Source organism: Mus musculus, chromosome 3 (genome assembly GCF_000001635.26).
Source record: "Mus musculus strain C57BL/6J chromosome 3, GRCm38.p6 C57BL/6J".
Taxonomy (NCBI): Eukaryota; Metazoa; Chordata; class Mammalia; order Rodentia; family Muridae; genus Mus; species Mus musculus.
The window spans coordinates 95610882-95632117 of record NC_000069.6 but is presented as its reverse complement, the minus strand read 5'-3'; the positions used below and the strand labels follow the sequence as shown (position 1 = coordinate 95632117).

The 21236-nt window shown below is 44.4% G+C and overlaps 2 protein-coding genes and 1 pseudogene across 6 annotated transcripts in view; all 3 read right to left on the bottom strand.

The window, feature by feature from the left end:
• On the bottom strand, window positions 1-7138 carry Ensa (endosulfine alpha). 2 transcript variants are annotated; one of them, NM_019561.2, is made up of 4 exons: window positions 6942-7138; window positions 5244-5369; window positions 3411-3577; window positions 1-686 (listed from the first exon to the last, which is right to left on the bottom strand). In NM_019561.2, exons 1-4 carry the CDS (start codon window positions 6996-6998, stop codon window positions 671-673), a joined length of 366 nt encoding a protein of 121 aa, NP_062507.1. In that variant the 5' UTR covers window positions 6999-7138; the 3' UTR covers window positions 1-670. The 2 variants fall into 2 exon arrangements, with proteins under 2 accessions (NP_062507.1, NP_001021383.1); NM_001026212.1 differs by lacking the exon at window positions 1-686 and having other exon boundaries at window positions 1625-3577.
• Window positions 9302-9876, bottom strand: Rps10-ps1 (ribosomal protein S10, pseudogene 1; annotated as a pseudogene).
• Golph3l (golgi phosphoprotein 3-like) overlaps window positions 12871-21236 on the bottom strand; it is a 30333-nt gene continuing 21967 nt past the window's right edge. For 3 of the 4 annotated variants that reach the window (XM_017319544.2, NM_146133.3, NM_001177669.1), the window contains one exon: window positions 12871-15074. In XM_017319544.2, coding sequence (XP_017175033.1) covers window positions 15036-15074 — 39 coding nt within the window. In that variant the 3' untranslated portion in view covers window positions 12871-15035. The remainder of the gene's footprint in view (window positions 15075-21236) is intronic. The other variant, NM_001177670.1, reaches the window with a different exon arrangement.

The following is a 21236-nucleotide window of genomic DNA, read 5'->3' as shown; positions in this document are numbered from 1 at the left end:
TAGTTTTGGTTTTTTCCGTGGGTATTTTTTGTTGTTTTATTTTAAATACTGAAAAAAATTCCCCAGGGCTCTGTGGGGCTCCCCATTCACTGCCCTTCTCCACACAGCAAACCTATTTCAAGGACAGCATTTTTTTAAAAGGAACAGTTTATCCTAAATCCTCAACTTGTTCTGCAGAACCAGAGAGACCTCGTCTGCTTTAAAGAACACAATTCCTTTTCTCTGACACTAGATCACTAGCCATATTCAAAGAGTGCTTCTCTCTTCAGAGCTGAACCTGAACCCCTTACCATCCCTCACCTTACAGTCAACCACAGCAACCCAGAGGTTCAGGAGAACGGTAGGAAACTTCTTTTTTATCAGTCATAAACCCTCACTCACTCCCCCACATCTTCACTCCATCCTTTCAACCCCACCCTTGGGATCTCAATGAGTTTTCTTCCAACAGTTATTTGGAAAAAAAGGTAAAACAAAACAAAAAAAAGTTCAAGGTCTTGGTGCTCAGCCCAAGGGGCTCCATGTGTTGGGACACCAGTGGGCAGGTTCTCTGCCTCTCTAGCCTGCACCCGGGCCACCTCCTGACCCCTGGCTACAAAAGCAGGGAGGGGCAGGAGCCAGCACAGGACCCGAGTGGGCAGCGTCTCACGATCTGGTGGAGCCCCAGGAAGCATCACTCAACTTGGCCACTGTGGACGAACAAGGAAGAAACAAAAAACAAACAAACAAAAAAAAAACCAGTCAAGTAAAAGGGGAAAGCTCGTAAATTCCATCCCAGTCTTGACCCCATGGTTTCTCCAAATACTTCACTAAACTACCTTGTATATGCCTGAATATTAAGTAAAAGGAGGAGGGAAAATAAAAAGAAAGTTTTAGTCTTTCCCTATCCATAATCAGAACGTTTTCTCCCTTTTCAATATACTCATGGTAAACAGGAAGACAATTCTTGAGACATCAAATAACCGGAGGTTTCCTAGTGAAGGCTCACAGGAGCCACACAGTGCACAGCCACTGGCAGCGGTGAAGAGGAACCTCAGCACTGAGGTGCTGACTGGCAGAGGCCAGGGTCAAACCACATACTTGTTTGGAGTGGACTAAGTAGCCTGGATTTAATCAAATGCACTTAGATTTTTAAATGATGCTTCCATGCTAAGAAGCAAGCCTGAGAAGTGCAGCTTGTTCCTTGGCATCCAAGAGTGACACTATTTGATTCTGATTTCCTTTCCCCTTTCTCATCCCTATCTCCAGCTCATTGTGTGTATGTGTACACACTAACTACTATGTGTATTACTGGAGGTTGAAACTAGGGTCTTCTGAATGTTAGGAAAGTATTCTACATACGAACTACATTCCTAGCCCTATCTTTGCTTTTTATTTTGAGACAGGGTCTCACTAAATTCCCAAGGCCAGCTGTGAACTCACTCTGTAGCCCAGGCTACCAGCCTGCCTCAGTTTGTTGAACAGCTGGGATGACAAGCCAGCTTGATTTCCCTATTTCTCCTGTCCTTTTCTAAAAACCAGACTCATTGTGAACATATCAGCTCTGGAGACACAAATCTAACCAATAGATAAGGCAGCTCAGACAGGGGAGAAAAAGGTACAGAATTCGAGAAGATCGGAGATGAAGAAAACGTACAAAATTATATATATATTTATATATATAATAACATGACATATCTATGTAAACATGGTTGGGACATTGAAGAAACTATACAGTGATGTTCAGTTTGTCCCCTTCCCACATGGACTTCTCATTAAGGATGACAGCATGAGAAAATGGAGCAAAAAACACAAAATTATATACATTACAAATGAGAGTCAAAGAGTTTGGGGGCCAGGGAGACCAGGGGTCCTGCTCTCTCCATTCCTTCCTCACCAATCTATTTCTACCCAATCTGAATGATGGCCAGAGACCTGGGCAGTGGCCAATCAGGAGAAGGGCATATTTACATGTCCTTCCCCTAACACACACATCCACAAACTCGCCAGACATCCTAAGGGCACAGTGCAATCTGGAAAGGGGAGAGAGACTGCACCATCTTGCTCTTTTGAGCAGTTCTCACTCTGGCCCTCTCTGTCGATGACGAGCAGGTGGCATTTAGTAAGATCCAGGCCAAACTAGTGATGACACAGCAAGACAGGCTGCTGCCTCCCTCCCTGCACCCTCTTTCCATCCTCCACCAGTGAATCATCTGCTAAGGAGCAGCTGCTCCAGCTGGCAGTAGCTCTAAGCTCTGGGGACCAGCTCCCTTCATCCCTTCTTCCTCCATGCCTAACATACATCTGAAGCAAGATGCCACGTCAATGAGCCTGTCTCCTCAGGCCTATCCAGTCTGCTGCCAGAGCAGCTTTGTAGCAGCTAGGGTCAACAGCAGACCCAGGAAAATGGGCAGAGTCAAGACACATCCAGGGACAGCCTTTTCAGGTTTGTTCTCTTTCTCTCTCAAAAAGGCTATGATACCTATGAGACTGTTGTTGGAAGCTATGGCCCTTAAATCTCAAACTCTCTCTCGTCCCATGTAGCACTTCTGGCTCTACAGAGCTGAGGTTCAGCCATGGGCCTGCCTCAATTTTGGTTTTATGATGACCAGAAGGGTATGGCAGGTGTAGGACTTTAGAGTCAGAGTTAGCCTACACACGCGTTTCCGTCTGTTTACAGACGAGGAACAGGATCAATTCAGAGAGGCTACAGACCTGGCCAAGCTCACACATCAGTGCTGTTGAGCTTGACAAAAACTACAGCCCAAGTATTTCAACTCCTAAACTCTTTCCATTATCCCATAATACTTTCAAAAAGCAACATGCTGGAAGAGAAAAGATACCATTTTCTTTTTCATAAGTAGCTAACGTCTGTTAAACTTTACACTCCTTGAGAAGCAGGGCAGCTGTTGGAGGAACACAGCAGAGGGGTTAGGTGGGCCCTGTAATTTTAAGCAAGCAGAAATCTCCTCTCTTTTGAAGGTCCCCTAAACACCCACGATGGGAACACAGAGCACAGAGGCCTAAGGGACAGCACACTTAGAAGCACAGAGAGCATCTCCTTCACTCTACCTTTCTCAGCATGTCAATTCAGCCTTGGGACACTGAACCTGTCACACTGCTCCACGATAGCCCGTCTAAGGACTTGCTCCTCCAACAGGAGAACTTGCATCTTCCACATTCTCACCACAGGAAAAGCTGCAGCACTCTGCACTCCTAGTCTTTCCTACTCTTGGGTCTCTACTGGGCTATCATGAGGGTGTACAAGTTTCAATTTACCCAAAGAAATGAACTCAGAGCCCATCTTCAACCTAAGCCCCCAGCAGAATGTCTCCCCTGGATGGCAAGCTGAGCTCTGACTAGGTGCCCATTCCCTGCCTACAATATATAACAGTCCAGTGGGTGAGGAAGGGGAAGAGAGGGGCCCAGGTTACCCCGCAAGCTTGCTGGTGACGAGCGAGGACTTTCTCTGGGGCAGGTCCTGTGGGGTGGGGATGTGGTCACCGGTCACCAGGTTCTTGTCTGCTCCTGCACTTGGCAGCTGCTTGTTCTTCATCTTGGCTTTGGCCATGTTGTAGTCTCCTGAGTCAAAGTACTTTTGCTAAGAGACAGGAGCGAGGTTTAGATGAATGTGCAACCTTGGTGTTCTCCAAAAGCAGAGACTCACTGTCTACCGTCAGCATAAGCTCCCACCTACCTCAGCTGTCTAAGTATTCCCCATGCACACAGTCCACATTACTCACTTGTAAGTTCATTTCCCAGCATGCTCTGACCTTGTCAGAATATAAGCAGATTACTAGCAGAAACATGTACCTTTGTTGCATAAGGGGCAGCTGTGTCCCTGAACCTAGGTGACAACTCCTGTATCTTTTGTACCTTACTGAGTACTAGAAGGTTCAATTACAATCACTTACTTCATTCGTAACAGCTAGGTGCCAAAGCAATACCTTGGTGCTGGGGAAAAGCATGAATAAGACTCAAGAAGAATCAATCTGGGTCTACCAGCAGCTAGAGACCAACCAGAAACCGACTATCAGAGTTAGAAAATATTCTCAGAGCAGGATTAGGCACTGGGCTTGCTCGTGAGGCAGTGAGCTTTCCAGACTCCCACCACTCCCACACATGTTCCATGGTGAGACTGTCTGCCTACGCCTGGCTCGCCTCAAGAGGAGCTGCAATTCAACATCACACTGTCATCTGTGACTAAGACTGAGCACCTGGGATTCTCCACAGGAGGCTGCTTCTCTCTCCATCTCATCTTTACACTGCAGCTTTGTCCTTATAATCTGCTGTCAGCTCATGGTAGGGAGAAACCTGACCACGAAGGAGATGGCTGTGAAGGCAGCCCTCCACTGCTAAGGAAGGCCATTCCAGCTGCTGTTTCTTCACTTTTGTGGCCTTATAGGTTAAACCCAGGCTAGACAAGTGCTTTCCCATGAGCTACATCCTCTATCATTCTGTACAGGAAAAAGAATTGTCTCTGTGTTACTTTTTTTTTTTGGAGACAGGTTTCAAAAAACCCTGGAACTCACTATGCAGACCAGGCTGGCCTTAATCTCAAGAGATATACCTGCTTCTGCCTCCTGAGTACTGGGATTAAAGGCATGCGCCACCACTGCCCGGCGGCATGCACTTTTTTAATTTTTAAAGATAATTACAAAATCTTTTAAAAGAATTATGTTTGTATATGTGTCCATGGAAGCCAGACAACCTCCTGGAGCTGGAGTCCCAGCTGCCTGATATGGGTACTGGGAACCAAATATTGCCTTTCTGGACACAGCAGCCCAGCTCTCTCAACTTCTGATCCGTCTCTCAAGCCTAGCCTTGGCTATTCTAAAACTTACTATGTAGCCTAAGCTGTTCTTGCATGTGTGGTTATCCTCCTGCTTCAGCTCAGGCGCTGAGATCACAGATGCTAGCCAGCACACTCAGCTACAATAGTCTCTTGAGGAGCATGGTTAGTGTGTAATGCCAGCTTTTAACAGACTAAAGAACCTTATTGCAAGTTGAACTATTTGGGTGTTCTGTATCTAATATCCTTCCTTCAGTCCCCATCTGCCACCTACCCAAATGCCCACCATTAATCCTTCATTTCCTATAGTTAGAAGGGAAGTAACATCATTGCAGAGATTCACATAATTTGCTTTTCTCTTTCCAAGTTTCTAATTTATCTTTACTACTGCTAAATAACCAAAGCTACAGAAAAACATGCAGTAGAATGTCTACGGACTTCATCCAAGGTGCCACAGTATAAGGGTGTCCCATACCCCTTTCTGGAGTCTCTTCATGAGGAAGTCGGAGCCTCCAGGCTTTTGTCCTAGGCTTGGATATTTGGCCTTTAGCTTTGCCTCCTCAGCTTTCTCAGGGAGAATCCCTTCTTTCTCCTGTGTATCCTGAAGAAAACACGCCAAGTGAAATTAATGGCTGAAAAACAATGACTTCTAATATCTGATAACCTTTGTATTATCAAATTTTCTTAGAGGTCTACCTGTTTGTAATTATGCTATCTACACTCTGTTCTGTTGAGTGTGTGTATTATTTAAGGATTTATTTATTTTATGTGCATGTATTCTGCAGACTCGTATGGCTATGGCTGTGTACCACATGGATGCCCAGTGCCCTGAGTTCAGTCTGGGCCCGGTTTCCTAGACTGAACTGTACATGGTTGTGAGCTACCATGGGCTGGGAACTAAACCCAGGTGCTCTGCAATGAGTGTTCCTAACCAATCTTTCCTGCTCCTCTACTCTTAAAAGCTAGACCTTTGTTCAAATGCCTAAGCTCAAGATAACTGTATCAAGCAAAGAAAAACAAGTTAGTTCTTATATTACACTCAAGGAATCACCCGTGACCTGTGAACACTAGGTTAAAGGTAGTATCTCAACATGATACTTGAACCATAGAGCAAGCCAGAGCTCACTCAGGAAAGATAAAAAAGGAACTACTAGAGTTCCTGGCTGTCCTACAGGTCAGGGGAGCTTTTGTCTGCTGAGAGGCTCCCTCCTCATTCACACTCTAAGAAGCAATATGGTCTCACTGTGGAGGACGCTAGGCATGTGGCTTATTCTAAAGATATTTACCAGAGTAATATACTTGAAAACAGAAATCAACATGCCATTAGTTTTTCTTGTTGTTTTTATTTTTATATTTTCTGAGAGAGGGGTTCTTGGTGTATATTAGGTTGGTCTTGAACTCAGAACTCAAGAGATCTGCCTGCCTCTGCCTTCCAAGTGCTGGGATTAAAGGCGTGCGCCACCATCTCCTGGCTAGTGTATTTTCACTTGACAAACAGGGTCAGAGATAACACTAAGTGTATTTAATGAGTCCCTGAGCTCAGTGTTAAGTAACTCAAATATGGTGTCGAAGAAGGGGTTTGGCACTAGTGTTTTCATAATGCGATGGTGGGTGGACCACATCCCACTGCGGAGAAATTCGAGCGGATCTATAAGTCACTGACGGTGAACAACAAACCATCCCTACCAAACAGGTCTAAGGAAGTTGCCACCTGAACTTACCCCATGGTAATAATTACTCTTTTCCCCTCCCCCAATGCTGGTTCATTTTAAATGTCTTCACTTTGACCTCTATCTTGCTGTGGATGAAGGATGAGCTCCAGTCTGGTATTTATCTTTACTAATCAAACATCTCATTTACAGCTCTGGACCACCATCCAGCCCCCTTTCATTCGCCTCATCTTTCCAAACACCCGCCCACGCCAGAGCTCGCCCAATTATAGAACGGCTTCCATGAACTGAATAGAGGCCTACTGGCCAATAAGAAAGGGGAGCCCACAGATTGACAATCGGCTTGACTAATCGACATCAGGGCACTAGGCCGCGCCGAAATGCAGCCTGCGCGACATTAGTAGTGGCCAACCCCTGTACAGCCTGAGGCAGAGGCGGCCAATCAGCGGCAGCGGGGGCGTATTCCGCCCGCGCGGCCACCCCCGGTCCCCCCTTCTCCTCACCTGCTTCTCCTCGCCGGTCTCCTCCGCAGGGTTTTCTTCTTCTTGTTTCTGGGACATGGCAGAACCGGGACTGTGTAATGCAGGGCCCGGGAAGTCAGCCGGAAAAGGGAAGGGGGAGGGGAAACGGGGACAACCTGAGCTGCTGCTCCGGCTCCTGTCACTATGGTTGCTCAGTCAAAATGGCGGCTCAAGCCCGTGACGTTGAGACCGCCCCCTCCTATGAGAGCCAATGAGAGTGGGCTTGACGGGGCAATGATGTAACGACACACCAATAAGCGTTGGCCGGAGGTGGGCGGATTCTTTAGAGCGACAGGCAAGCTAGAACACCAACCGGGAAAGAGAGTGAGCCACAGAACCAATTAAAAGCCTGCATGGACCTTAGGGGCAGGACAGCAAGCTTTGGTATTTTTGCTTCTTGGGTGGGCTGAAGCTGTGTTCAGTTTATTAGCCAGATCCTGGGCAAGTCGCTGAATGTTGCATCCGAGCCGGGTTAACATAGAAATCCTTTATTCTCTGGTGCAAAGGCTCAAGCCTTGAGCGGTGTTAGAACAAGTTACCCACGACCAAAAATTAAAATTGGAAGACAAACTGATATTCAGCAGTTTTCCAGGACTCAGTGCTAGCTTGTAGGAGACTTGAGTTTTCTTGTAAGGTTTTCATTCACACTTTAGTCCTTATGTAGGCAATTATAACTGTTAATGATGTATTTATAAAAACATAAAGGGAGATATGTTCTATGGAGTTGTGGTGAGTGTTGTGATTATAGAAATATAGAGAAGTATAAGGTTATGTTCTATGGGGGTGTGGTGAGGTATGGGGTAAGGGGGTGCCTCAGGCCCATGCCAAGGCATCCCTGCCCCCTGAGGGACCAGCCACATGACGGTATAGTATAGAATAGAGTTTATTCAGGGTATAGGGAGGGGAGTTAAGAGAGAGGGTAGTAGTGAACCGGGCATGGTGGAATCCCAGCACCCAGGAGGCAGAGGCAGGCGGATTTCTGAGTTCGAGGCCAGCCTGGTCTACAGAGTGAGTTCCAGGACAGCCAGGGTTATACAGAGAAACCCTGTCTCGAAAACAAACAAACAAACAAACAAACAAACAAACCAGAGAGAGAGAGAGAGAGAGAGAGAGAGAGAGAGAGAGAGAGAGAGAGAAGGTAGTAGAGGCAGAGAAAGGCAGAGAGAGGGAGAAAGTAGCCCATGGCCACATGGAGAGAAAGGAGAAGGGAATGGGGAGAGAGGGGGAAGAGGGGGAACTAAAGGGTAAGAGGCAAAAGTAAGAGAGAGAGGAGGGGGCAAGCAGCCCCTTTTATAGTGGGCCAGGCCTACCAGGCTGTTGCTAGGTAACTGTGGGGGGTGGAGTCCAGACAGAATACCAACAGTGAGGTATGGGAGAAGGGGGTACCTCAGCAGGCCCATGCTAAGGCATCCCTGCCCCCTGAGGGACCAGCCACAGGACTATAGAATAGAGTATATTCAGGGCATGGGGAGGGGAGTCAAGAGAGAGGGTAGTAGAGGTAGAGAAAGGCAGAGAGAGTAGAGAATTATAAAAGTAGAGGCAGCCGTGAGCACGTGGGAAAGGGGGGAAAGGAATGGGGAAGGACAAGGAGACAGAGGGAAGAGCAAGAGACCAAGAGGGCAAGAGACCTAGAGGGGCAAACAGCACCTTTTATAGTGGGTCAGGCCTTCCTGGCTGTTGCCAGGTAACTGTGGGGTGGAGCTTAGACAGGATGCTAACAGTTAAGGGTCACTCTGTGGAGACATAATTTCTTGAGTTTAAGATGGTAGTTCTAGGCACATGGTAAACATTTAACACATATTAAATACCAGCTAATGTAAACAAAGCCATAGTTCAATAATAGTTCTTAACCTGTGTGATGGTTCCTGTCTATAATACTCCCACAAAGGACGCTGAAACAGTATCTCGAGTGTGAAGCAAACCAAGACTACACAGTGCAACCCTGTCTCAAAAACGAAAGGCAACCAAAGAAATAGAGTAGTTCTTGAGCATCTATCAAGTAGATAGGACTGTATTACTTTTATATGAATACACACATAGGGCAGCCTCCGCCTTTCAAATTAAGCCATTATCTCATCATCTCCTCCTCCTCCTGTTCCTCCTCTTCCTCCTCCTCCTCCTCCTCCTCCTCCTCCTCCTCCTCTCCTTTTTGGTTTTTCCATGTAACAGTTTTGGCTGTTGCTGGAACTTACTCTGTAGACCAGACTGACCTCACAATCATGGAGATCTGCTTGCCTCTGCCTCCCAAATACTGGGTGGGGTTCAAGTCTTTTTTAAAAAAGATTTATTTTATGTATATGAGTACACTGTACCTGTTCTGATTGTTGTGAGCTTTTTTTTTTTTTTTCTTTAAAGTTTATTCAATACAACATAAACTCCAACTTCACTGAGGTGGCTGACCACGTCCACGACCAAAGCCGCCTCTAAACTGGAACTCAGTGGCCGAGCCAGCCCCAGCCTCAGTTTTCTTGTCAGCTCCAGGGGGCACAGCGCTCCTTCTGTAGGTGTCTCTGTCAGCCTCCCCTCTTGTGAATCTTGCAGGTCGCTCACCCTCTGGACCTTTGGGCCGAGGCCTGCCGGTCTCGGGACGGCTGCGGCGCAGGGTGGCGGGCACGATCTCCGGGGGTAGGTGCAGGTAGTCTCGGGGACACTGGATGCCCTCGTTCGTAAGGTACCAGTAGAAATGTCTCCAAGCAAACTGTTCCTTCACGTAGCCTCGAGACTTGAGAGACTGCATGGCCTTCATTACATGAAGGTTGGGCACATTTTTGTCTGCCAGCTCGGGGTGCTTAGGCATGTGGACATCCTTTTTGGCGACCATCACGCCCTCCTTAAAAAGGAGTTCGTAGATGGCAATCCGATTCTTCTTAGGCATCAACATCGCGGCGGCTGCAGGGTCCGAGGCGGAGGCTGGAAAAAGTGTCGTGAGCTTTCATGTGATTGTTAGGAATTGAATTTTAGGACCTCTGCTTGCTCTGGTCAGCCCTGCTCGCTCCGGTCAACTTCACTTGCTCAGTCCCTGCTTGCTCAGGCCTAAAGATTTATTTATTATTATACATGAGTAGACTGTAGCTGTCTTCAGACAAACCAGAAGACAGCGTCAGATTTCATTATGGATGGCTGTGAGCCACCATGTGGCTGCTGGGATTTGAACTCAGGACTTTTGGAAGAAAAGTCAGTGCTCTTACCTGCTGACTTGAACCTCATAAGAGTGACATTAATCAACAAGTATTACATACTTATATTCTGAGAAACTGGCCTAACAGCTGAGCATCAGCCCATTCCTGGATTTATTGCAGTTGAGAGGCATGGGCAGAAAGGTCACAAATTCAAGGCTATCTTTGCCTACATAGTGAATTCAATGCTAGACCCTGTCGCAAAACAGGAAAAAGAAAAAATAAGGAATGGCTACAGGCACTATCTCCATAGTAACAATTTATTGCTCTCTTGTGGTATACTAAACAAAATATAACAAAGTCTATTTAATAACAGTACTGCCCATGACTTTTTCATTTTTTGAGACTGTGTAGCCCCTTGCTGACTCACTATGTAGACAGGGCTGGCTTTGAACCCCTAGAGATCCACCTGCCTCTCTGCCTCTACCTCCAAGTGCTGGAATTCAAGGGACAGGCAATAATGGTTTTGGGTAACTTTTTGGTCAGACAGGATTGGGGGCTGTTGCAGGATTTTCCCTGTCCTATTACATTACTGCAGAGGAGGTCTGTGATTGGACAGGAAAAAGGGGGCGGAGCTAAGAATTGCAGAGAGAGGGAATGCCCCAGAGGGTAGGGAGAAGAACCAAGATGGCTTTGGACATGTATGTACCTGTGTGGCATTTACCAGTCACAAGTAGCTATGATTTCACAAGGTTAGAAATATTGGGATAAAGCTTTTATCATTATCAATTGGCTCTGAAATTATTGCATTGGCATCTTGTAAATTGTGATATTATTGATATATAAATCTGATTGATTAATTAAGCTTTAAGAGTCACGATTCTTGGGAGGCAGAAGCAGGCGGATTTCTGAGTTCGAGGCCAGCCTGGTCTACAAAGTGAGTTCCAGGACGGCCAGGGCTATACAGAGAAACCCTGTCTCGAAAAGCCAAAAAAAAAAAAAAAAAAAAAAAGATTCATGATTCTACCAGGGTACTGGGTGTTGTGAGATGCAACTGCGAGGTTGGCAGTCCCATTTAGTTACTGGAATGTGAGATCGCTGATTACATGGGTTTATGGATGAGAAAGAACTAAAGCAGTGTAAGGACAAGCACAGCAGGAGCTAGCTAGGAGAGAGTAGCTCGGTGTCAAGAATACGCTTGAGCGGGACCCCGCAGGGACATAGTGTTGTGGTCCACTAGTTCCGATACTAGAGGGGGAACATGGCCTGGCAGGGCAGGAGAGTTGGCAGGATCAAAAGAAAAAAGTGGTCCTGACAACGGTCATTTAGAAATACCCCAGGACAAATCAGAGAAAGGTTTTCTTAGGCTAGTGAGCAGCAGAACTGACCTTCAGGAAGGTTAATTTGATGGTGATGAATACAAATGTTCAGAAACTTAGGCACAAAGGTGGACAGTCTAAGCCAAGTCTAGTGCAAGTTTTAGGTAAGAGATAATTAAGATTAACCTAAAAATGTGGTAGTTGAGCAACTCATGTGCAGTTTAGTGGTAGAGCTCTTGTCTAGCATACATAAAGCCTTGAGTTCAATCTCCAGAACTGCTGGCAGCAGTAGGTGAGTGTGGTGGTGGGGGAGTGTGTGTGTGGCTATAATGAGGAGAAAAAGAAAGAGAAGTTAAGGAAGACAAGAAAACATAAGATTAAACCTAATTAACAGTATGTGAGAAGGTGGACCTAGTTGGGTAGGCCTATAATGTCAGCAACTCAGGAGGCCAGCCTGGGAAACTTAGATTCTGTCTTTAAAAATAAAATAATACATAAACAAACAAACAAATGGAAGAGAGGCCTGACAGCATGGCTCAATAGTCTTACAGAACAGATTAAGTTCTCAGTACCGACAAGACTCACAACCATCTGCAACTCCAATTCCAGGGGACTCGGAGGCCCTCTTCTGGTTTCCACTAGCATTCCATCCATGTGGTACACAGACTCACATGTAGGCAAAACATCCATATGTACGAAATATTTCTTTTAAAAAAGATTTTAAAATAATAAAGGGGATCTAGGATCTAATAGCTGTGTGTGATTAGACTGGTAGCAGATTGAATACAAGGGATGAGAAAGCTATGTTCCTCCAAATGATGATATGTAGAACAGTGACCAGAGAGATGGCATAGTAGGTAAAAAATATTTGCTGCCAAACCTAATGCTCAGAGTTCAGTCCACAAGGTATTAGGAGAGAATCAGTTCTCACATGCTTCATTTTACATAGCAAAGTATAACCAGTCTGAATAAAGACATTTCTTCCTGTTCCTTGTTCTGTAAGACATTCTAAAGGAGAGAAGAAGAAGAAGAAGTCAATCACAAGCAGTTTTATATTTCTATTAGCTAATGGTTAGAGCTGGTGCACTGGCCATCAAGGGCATTATTAGGTTCATTTCTTAGATAAAGTCAAGTGTCATTTGCAAGGTATTCACAGGAAAAGCCATTCTCATTCTATTGAATGCTAATATTGTATTACTGGGTAACTTATTTTGAGATGGAGACCCTACTGGGATGTTAGCTGGTGCCCAGGTTAGCATTGCTTGGCCTGTCAATATATACTACAACTAATAAAGATAAAAACCATGTACAAGCCGGGCACTGGTGGCACATGCCTTTAATTCCAGCACTTGGGAGGCAGAGGGAGGCAGACTTCTGAGTTCGAGGCCAGCCTGGTCTACAGAGTGAGTTCCAGGACAGCCAGGGCTACCAGAGAAACCCTGTCTCGAAAAACAAAAAACCATGTACAGAGAGAACAGAGGTACAATTATTGATCTTTATTATACAGAAATGTGAAGGCAATATACACTAAATGAGTGTTTGGCAGTGAACATTACACAGATTAGAAGTGAAGACATTCTCATTGTATGGACATATAAAAATAAACATTGAGAGTTGCAAGAAAGAATTCAACTTCTATTCCCCAAACAAGCTAAAGCTTTCAAAGGAAAATCTGGTTTCAATTCACTATGAATTGTTCTAAGGGGAAGATAATATGAGCTGCTAGATTATACATGGCCTGGCTTTTGCCCTTCTAGAAAGCCAGACTAAGGCTCTGCTTAGCTTCTCAAATGACAGCTTTTATCTCTACTCATCTAAGAGTCAGATGAAAACAATAACAATAAGCTGGAGAACTTTCATGGACCTAGGAAGGTTCAAGGGAACGATGAGGTTATAATTTATTTCTGATTAGAAGGATTTGGTATTAGTCCAAGTCATCTGTGGTGGCTGTGTGAAAGCCTGTCTCTCCCCAGTGGTCAACAGGGTGCTTGAACTCTGCACAACACAGTGCTGGCCTCTTCACAACCCTTGAGCTTAGGCTTTGCATCTGCTGCTGGTGACACTCAACTGGCCATCTAAATAGGATCTCTCCACCCTCTTCATCCTCTCTACTGAAGCAAAAACATTTTAAGGGATTTGGCCAGGATGGCTGTGTTGAAAGAAGACACAATTTAGAGGGTGACAATAGATTAAATATAGACAGAATTACTGCCAAAGCCCTTAAATACAGGGAAAATTTATCCATTTATGTAGGAAATAAAAACAGGGACTATGCAAATATGGAGGTTGGCTACATTGTTGGGACTCAATGCTGTAATTTGGGACTTGAAACTTAATTCCCTTAATTTTATCAGAGTAGAGATATTTAAAGTAGTCTAGAGCAAACAGAACAGTCACATACTGAAGGATATGTGAAAAGTCTTTAATTTTTCAATGCGAGATGGTCTCATATAGCCAAGGCTAGCCCTGAATCTAGCTGCCACTCTCTCTTCAGGGCTCAGATGACACTTGGTTTCATGGATGTGAAGTCTCATGTTGCCCCACTTCTCTACAGGTCCTAATGCTGGCTGTAAGGAGGAGGTGACTGAGGCACACTGCTTTTTCAATTCAGAATCTTAATGAGTGTGGGAGCCAGACAAAGCTAAAAAGGAGTGTAGAATACATTTCTGCTCTGAGAACTAAGGGATTCGGGTCATCAAACTTGGAGTGTTTTCATTATGTGAAGATGAGAAAATCACAGGTGGGAGGTATAATCTCAGGAACCATTTGCTTCAAAAATTAGTCTTGTTCCCACTGCCTCTCATTCAAAGAGTCAGTGATTTCAGGAAGTGTCACTGCTTAACAGAGCGGAGAAACAAAGCCTGAGAAAACATGAATAAGGGAGAAAAAAAATTGAATATGGTTTACTGTTCATTTCCTTCACATTTTGTTGCTGGAAAACTCTAATCCCCACACAGGAACTCTTGTTTATCCAGAACCACACTGGTTAAAACTAAACCCAGAAATGGGAGTTGTTTATTAGATGTGTGTGGGTTCACCCCTTTCATTCAGACAGAGTGGAAGTGAGGAGAAACAGTCTGCTTAGAAGGTCATGGCCGATGGACAGAGAGGCCATGAAGTTTTCCTCCTCAAGTCAGGAGTCTGATTCAAAAAGTGGGGAAATGATGATAGCATCTTATCACACTGAACTCAGTGATTGGGTCTCTGAGAGTCACCAGCCAGCCGGGAAAAGGAGACACCCGCCTGCTGGCTTTAGGATTTGTTGAAGGCTGCCAGCACAGCCCAGATCATCTCTGTAGCATTGTGCTTTGTCCCCTCCACTTCAGGGTCCAGTTCTACTAGGTCCTTGGTTCGATTCATTGCCACATCATACTTATCATCTGTCAGACAAGAGAAGACATTCTCCAGCACATCAGAAGAGTGGGCCAGCACCAGGAGGGCCAGTGTTCGCCTGTCCATGCGCTGAGGGTCATTTACCCACCGTTCTAGCACACTGTCTTGAAGCTTTTTCATTAGTCGCTGTTTCTCTGTCGTATTGGTCACTGGATGAGTGGTCATGTCGAAGAGCAGGAAATTCTGCTTCTCTGTGGTTAGAATGCCCTTTTCCACCAGGTTCTTGGCAATTCGTTCTCGTACATTTCTCAGCTGGTACTGTAATTTGAAAGGGTTCCATGTCTCACCTGTTGGGAAACAGACAGTGGAAAACAAAATTTAAAAAGCCAGTTTGTTATTTGAGCCTCGTTTAAAAATTTTTAAAAAAAGATTTATTTTATTTATATGAGTGCAATGTAGCTGACTTCAAACACACCAGAAGAGGGCGTCAGATCTCATTTATGGGTGGTTGTGAGCCACCATGTGGTGGCTGGGAATTGAACTCAAGACCTCTGGAAGAACAGCCAGTGCTCTTAACTGCTGAGCCATCTCTTCAGCCGACCTTGTTTAAAATTTTAAAAGCACAATCTCCATCCATGGAGGAACATGCCAACTCACTCTTTGATCCACACTTTGTGCTTTCTGTGTTGGGTTTTTTGGTTTTTCGAGACAGGGTTTCTCTTTATAGCCCTGGCTGTCCTGGAACTCATTCTGTAGACCAGGCTGGCCTCGAACTCAGAAATCTGCCTAACTCTGCCTCCTGAGTGCTGGAATTAAAGGCGTGCTCCACCATTGCAGAGGTCTAAGGTCCCTTTCTTCTACTTATTGGATGGAAGGCCTATCCAGAAGTGGTGACCTGACAATATGGATCAAGCTGCCCCATTCTAGCTTCTTTGAAGAGGTTCTAGACTGGAAAAGAAATGACAAGAAAGAGGATAAAAGGCTGCCTGCCATTCCACTACCCATAGTGCAAGAGTACCAGTATCACACTAGGAGAAATGGGCTAAAAGCCTGCAGGAAGAGTTCCACAGCTGAACCTGAGAAGTCCATTTGGTTGCGTGTAGAGAATTTTAAGTCAAAAGGTGTTGCTGAAAACCATGGAAAAGTTGGTAAAGAACAATTACCAGGATTATGAGAGCAAACATAAATTGACAAAGCCTCCGAGAATTTAACAGTAACCAGAGAAAATGAAGCAAAACCCTGTTGGGATCATGGCTAACTCTGGTGGGTGCAAGGGTGTGGGCTTACACTAGATGCACATACTCAAGGTGCAATCAGAACAGGGTTTGGAGCTTGATTAAAGGATGTCACAGATACCAGGGGTTTAAGCATAACCTCTGACCGAACATGTAACAGTAAGGTACCATCCACCCCACCCCATCTACTTTCCTTTCTGAGACAGTGTCTGAACATATACAAAGTGGCTTAGATTTCCTTATGTCGGGCCTCAAACTGGTGATCCTTCTGCCTCAGGTGTGCATTCCCCTGCCCAGATAATAAGCAGCTATGACTCTAATAAGTTAGGCTTGAATATGCATCTCTGGTAGACTTCCAGGTTCTCCTGGAATTCTGGTTTTCTTTTGGTTTCTTCTTTCTTTTCTTCTCTCTTCTTCTTTCCTCCTCCTCCCTCCTCCTCCTCCTCCTTCCTCTTCTTTTTTCTTCTTCATCTGTTTTATTTTATTTTTTTCGAGACAGGGTTTCTCTGTGTAGCCCTGGCTGTCCTGGAACTCACTTTGTAGACCAGGCTGGCCTCAAACTCAGAAATCTGCCTGCCTCTGCCTCCCAAGTGCTGGGATTAAAGGTGTGCGCCACCACGCCCGGCTGAATTCTGGTTTTCTATATTGCAGAAGCTCTATTTGACCTGGTAAAGCTGAGAAGACTGAGGTTTGCTTCCTGTGCTTGATGGACAGGAGCTATTCAGGTGTCATAGGCTGGCAACACTGGGACCCTAAATGTCCCATCTTAACTTTGAGAAGAAGTTCTACACTGGAAGGGCAAGCTGTGTTTATAATCAAGACTGTTGCCTTCCTCAGGAAAAAAACAAAAAACAAAACAAAAAAAAAAAAAAACCCAAAAATAAAAAGCAAAAACCCAGAAAAGGAATTTCCAAGTTACTAGCCTTTATTCTTGTATTTTTTGCTTCTGTAAAAAAAAAAAAAAAAAAAAAAAAAATGGGGTGAATTATAATCTAATAGCTGTGTCCAGATCTCATCACATCCTATATATTCAACAGTAAAAGGGTAAAATAAAACCTAAGTACAGCTCAGTAGTTTAGACTCTGCCTAGCACGTTGGTCAGGCCATAGGGTGAATCCCTAACATCAAAGAAACAGCAATAACATTTAATTGGATCATGTATGGTGGCCTATGCTAGCAACCCCAGCACTCAGGAGACAGAGGAGGAACATGAAGACTTCAAGGTCATGTTTAAATACACAACGAGTTTCAAGATCAGTCTGGGCTACAAGAGACCTTATCTCAGTAAACAACAATCACAACAACAGAACCCAAAAAAGTTGTGCTGAAGAGATGGTTTAGGAGTTGAAAGAACTTGTTCTTCCAGAGGACCTAGGTTCCCAACTGTCTATAACTCCAGATCCAGGGGATCTAATGTTCTCTTTTGGCTTTCACAGGCTGTGTACACATGTAGTGTACTAAGATACATGCAGGCGGGGCTGGAGAGCACTGACTGATCTTCCAAAGGTCCTGAGTTCAAATCCCAGCAACCACATGGTGGCTCACAACCATCTGTAATGAGATCTGATGCCCTCTTCTGGTGTGTCTGAAAACAGCTACAGTGTACTTATATATAATAAGTAAATCTTAAAAAAAAAAACCCAAAATGTAATTGGCTAAAGGGGTTATGCTGCTTGCTTTTCATTGTCACCTTGGTTTCGATTCCCAGGAGAGGGCTGGCTGGAAGAAAAAGCAGGTAACAAGTGCTTACTGGGAAAGCCTGCTGACCAGGGGCTGATCCCTGCAATTTATATGGAATGAGAGACTCCTAAAAGCTGTCTCCTGACTTCCACATGTGTGCAATGGTACACACACATGCTAAAAGTAAGGGGCACCTGCTGGGATGACTCAGGGGTCAAGGCGCTTGCTGCCAAGCCTGACAGTCTGAGTTTGAACTTGGACCTCAATGGTGGAAGAAAACTGACTCCTAGGAGTTGTCCTCTGACCTCCAGATATGTATTGTGGCAATTGCTTGAGCACACCCCACACTCTATGTAAATAAAAATGTAATAATAAAAAGGAATTGCCAGGAAGGCATGCCCTTTGGTATGTGTGTACAGACCATGTCTAGGAGGGTTAGCTGAGAAGGAAAGCCCCATCTTAGACACTGGATGAGTAAAAGAAGACAAAGGGAAGCCTTGAACATCAGCAGTCATCTCTCTGCTTCATGACTGTGGGCAGATGTGAGCAGCTGCCTCCCACTCTCAATGCTATGCCTTTCCTGCTGAGATGGACAGTATTTTATCAAAAATTGAACCAAAATAAAGCCTCTCTTTCAGGCAAAATAAATTCTCCCCTTTGAAATTACTGCTTGTTATATGCTTTGGCAAAACCTTTGATTAACAAGTGGCTTATGGTAACCAGGCGATTTAATGAGAATGAGAGAGAGTGATACACACACACACACACACACACACACACACACACAGAGAGAGACATAATTAAAATAAAAATTAGAAAAAATTGAAGAGATATCAGAAGCTATATAAACATGTGCAAATTCTGGAATTTGAGAGAAAAACAACAAAATAGAAATTTTATGTAAGAGGTTAACGACAAGCCGGGCAGGGTGGCTCATGCCTTTAATCCCAGCACTTGGGAGGCAGAGGGCAGGCGGATTTCTGAGTTAGAGGCCAGCCTGGTCTACAAAGTGAGTTCCAGGACAGCCAGGGCTACACAGAGAAACCCTGTCTTGGAAACCCCCCCCCCCAAAAAAAAAGAGGTTAACGACCAATTTGAGTTAGCCAAAGAATCAGCAGTCTTTGAGATTAATAAAGGTTATACAATTTGAGCTGGGCACTGTGATGAATGCCTATAATTCCAGCTAGTAGGCAGGAGAATTAAGTGTTTATCTCCTGTTACCAAGTGAATCTGAGGCCATCCCTGGCTACCTGAAGCCCTGTTTTATCACACAAAATGAGATTATGTTGTCTGTAGAAAGCCTCAGAGAAATGTGGGATGTCCTCAGGACTGATACATTTGTAAACATACAGAGAGTGAGGGAAGTCAGGAAGAAAGGGAGAGAACATTAAAAAAATAAAATTTAAAAAAAAAGGGCAGGATTACGAAATCATTTGCCTACACATTTTGAGCTCAACAGAACCCACAAAGGATACATATAGAGAGAATCATATCTAATGCCAGGGATACTAAGAGGCAATCTTGGAAGGTGGCCTGAGAAAAATGATTTCTCATATCAGAGCTGCAGTAAAACCAACAGCTGACTTGGAGTCAGAAAAAAACGGAGTCCAGAAGAGTTAAAAGTCAAAGCATTGATTGACACTGTCAGGTAAGAGCCCTTTTTCTTTTCTTTTCTTTTTTTCTATTCTCTTCTCTTTTCTCTTCCTCTCCTTTCCTTCTCCTTTTTTTCTCCTTTCCCCCCTTTCCCTTCCTCTCTCCTCCCCTCCTCTCTGTCTCCTCTGTCTCTCTATATAGACCTGGCTGTCCTAAAACTCCCAGAGATCCACCTGCCTCTGCTTCTCGAATGCTGGGATTAAAAGTGCACCAGCACAGCAGGCATCACTTAATTTTTTATTTTGAGACAAAGTCTTACAAGGTTGTCCACAAATGGGGACAGTGAGATGGCTCAGTAGGTAAAGGCACTTGCCAACCAAACCTGACTACTTTAGTTCAATTCCTGGACCCAGATGGTAAGAGAGGAGAACTGGGCTGGAGAGATGGCCCAGTGGTTAAGAACACTGACTGCTCTTCTTAAGGTTCTGAGTTCAAATCCCAGCAACTACATGGTGGCTCACAACCATCCATAATGAGATCTGATGCCCTCTTCTGGGGTGTCTGAAGACAGTTACAGTGTACTTACATATAATCAATCAATCAATCAATCAATCTTTGGGCTGGAGTGAGAGGAGCTGAGAGAGAAGAAAAAGTGTCTAAAGACAGCTACAGTGTACTCACATATAATAAATAAATAAATCTTAAAAAAAAAAAGAGCTGGGCGTGGTGGTACATGCCTTTAATCTCAGCACTCGGGAGGCAGAGACAGGCGGATTTCTGAGTTGGAGGCCAGCCTGGTCTACAAAGTGAGTTCCAGGACAGCCAGGGTTATACAGAGAAACCCTGTCTCGAAAAACCAAAAAAAAAAAAAAAAAAAAAAAGAAAGAAAGAAAGAAAAGAAAAAAGAGAGAGAAGAACCAATTCCTCAGAGTTGTCCCATAACCTCCACATGTGCACGCTGATATCAGGGGTTGGGGGATGGGCACACACAAGCATAAACAACATAGTAAGACAGTTTAAAAAGATTGTTCACCCATGTTTATAGAAGCCTTGGTTCCAATAGCTAAAAGTAGAAAAATTCAAATAGCCATCAACACAAATGTATCCATCAACACAAATCCATCAAAACAAATAAAGTGTATAAATTCAACTATTTTAGCAATCAACTAAAAATGGGAGATGAAAGAAAAAAGATGTTGTACCTATGTCAATATCCTGGTTGTTACCTCAATAAATACTAGTATTATTATTTGAGATAGGGTTTTACTGAACACCAGGCACACGCACATGCATATACACATACATACATACACACACACACACACACACACACACACACACACACACTACCAAATGGGCCAGAGAGGGCAGGCATCAGATTTTTTGGAGCTAGAGTTACAGCATTTGCAAATTGCCAGGCATGGGTTCAGGAACTGGACCTGCATCCTTTACTGCTTTTTTTTTTAAGATTTATTCATTTATGCCGGGCGTGGTGGCACATGCCTTTAATCCCAGCACTTGGGAGGCAAAGGCAGGCGAATCTTTGAGTTCCAGGCCAGCCTGGTCTACACAGTAAGTTCCAGGACAGCCAGGGCTACACAAAGAAACTCTGTCTCAAAAAAACCAAAAAAAAAAAAGGATTTACTTATTTATTATCTGTAAGTACACTGTAGCTGTCTTTGCAGACTCCAGAGAGGGCATCAGATCTCGTTAACTGATGGTTGTGAGCCACCATGTGGTTGCTGGGATTTGAACTCAAAACCTTCAGAAGAGCAGTCAGTGCTCTTAACCATCTCAGCAGCAACTTATTAACCATGGAACCATCTCTCCAGCCCCCAATTTTTATTTTAGTTTTTTTTTTTTTTTTTTTTGGTGTTTTTGAGTCAGTGTATCCAAATGCAGCCCAGATTGACCTTGAACTATCAGTAATTCTGCTTCAGTCTCACAAGTGCTAGGATTACTCCTGGATAATAAAGATTTAAAAAAAAAGTTTAATAAGAA

Excerpts from the sequence above, each read along its gene's own strand:
- Ensa (NM_019561.2), bottom strand. The coding sequence starts at position 6,998 with ATGTCCCAGAAACAAGAAGAAGAAAACCCTGCGGAGGAGACCGGCGAG. Across the intron at positions 5,370-6,941 it reads AGACCGGCGAGGAGAAGCAG|GATACACAGGAGAAAGAAGG; the intron begins GTGAGGAGAAGG and ends TGTTTTCTTCAG. Across the intron at positions 3,578-5,243 it reads TGAAGAGACTCCAGAAAGGG|CAAAAGTACTTTGACTCAGG; the intron begins GTATGGGACACC and ends CCTGTCTCTTAG.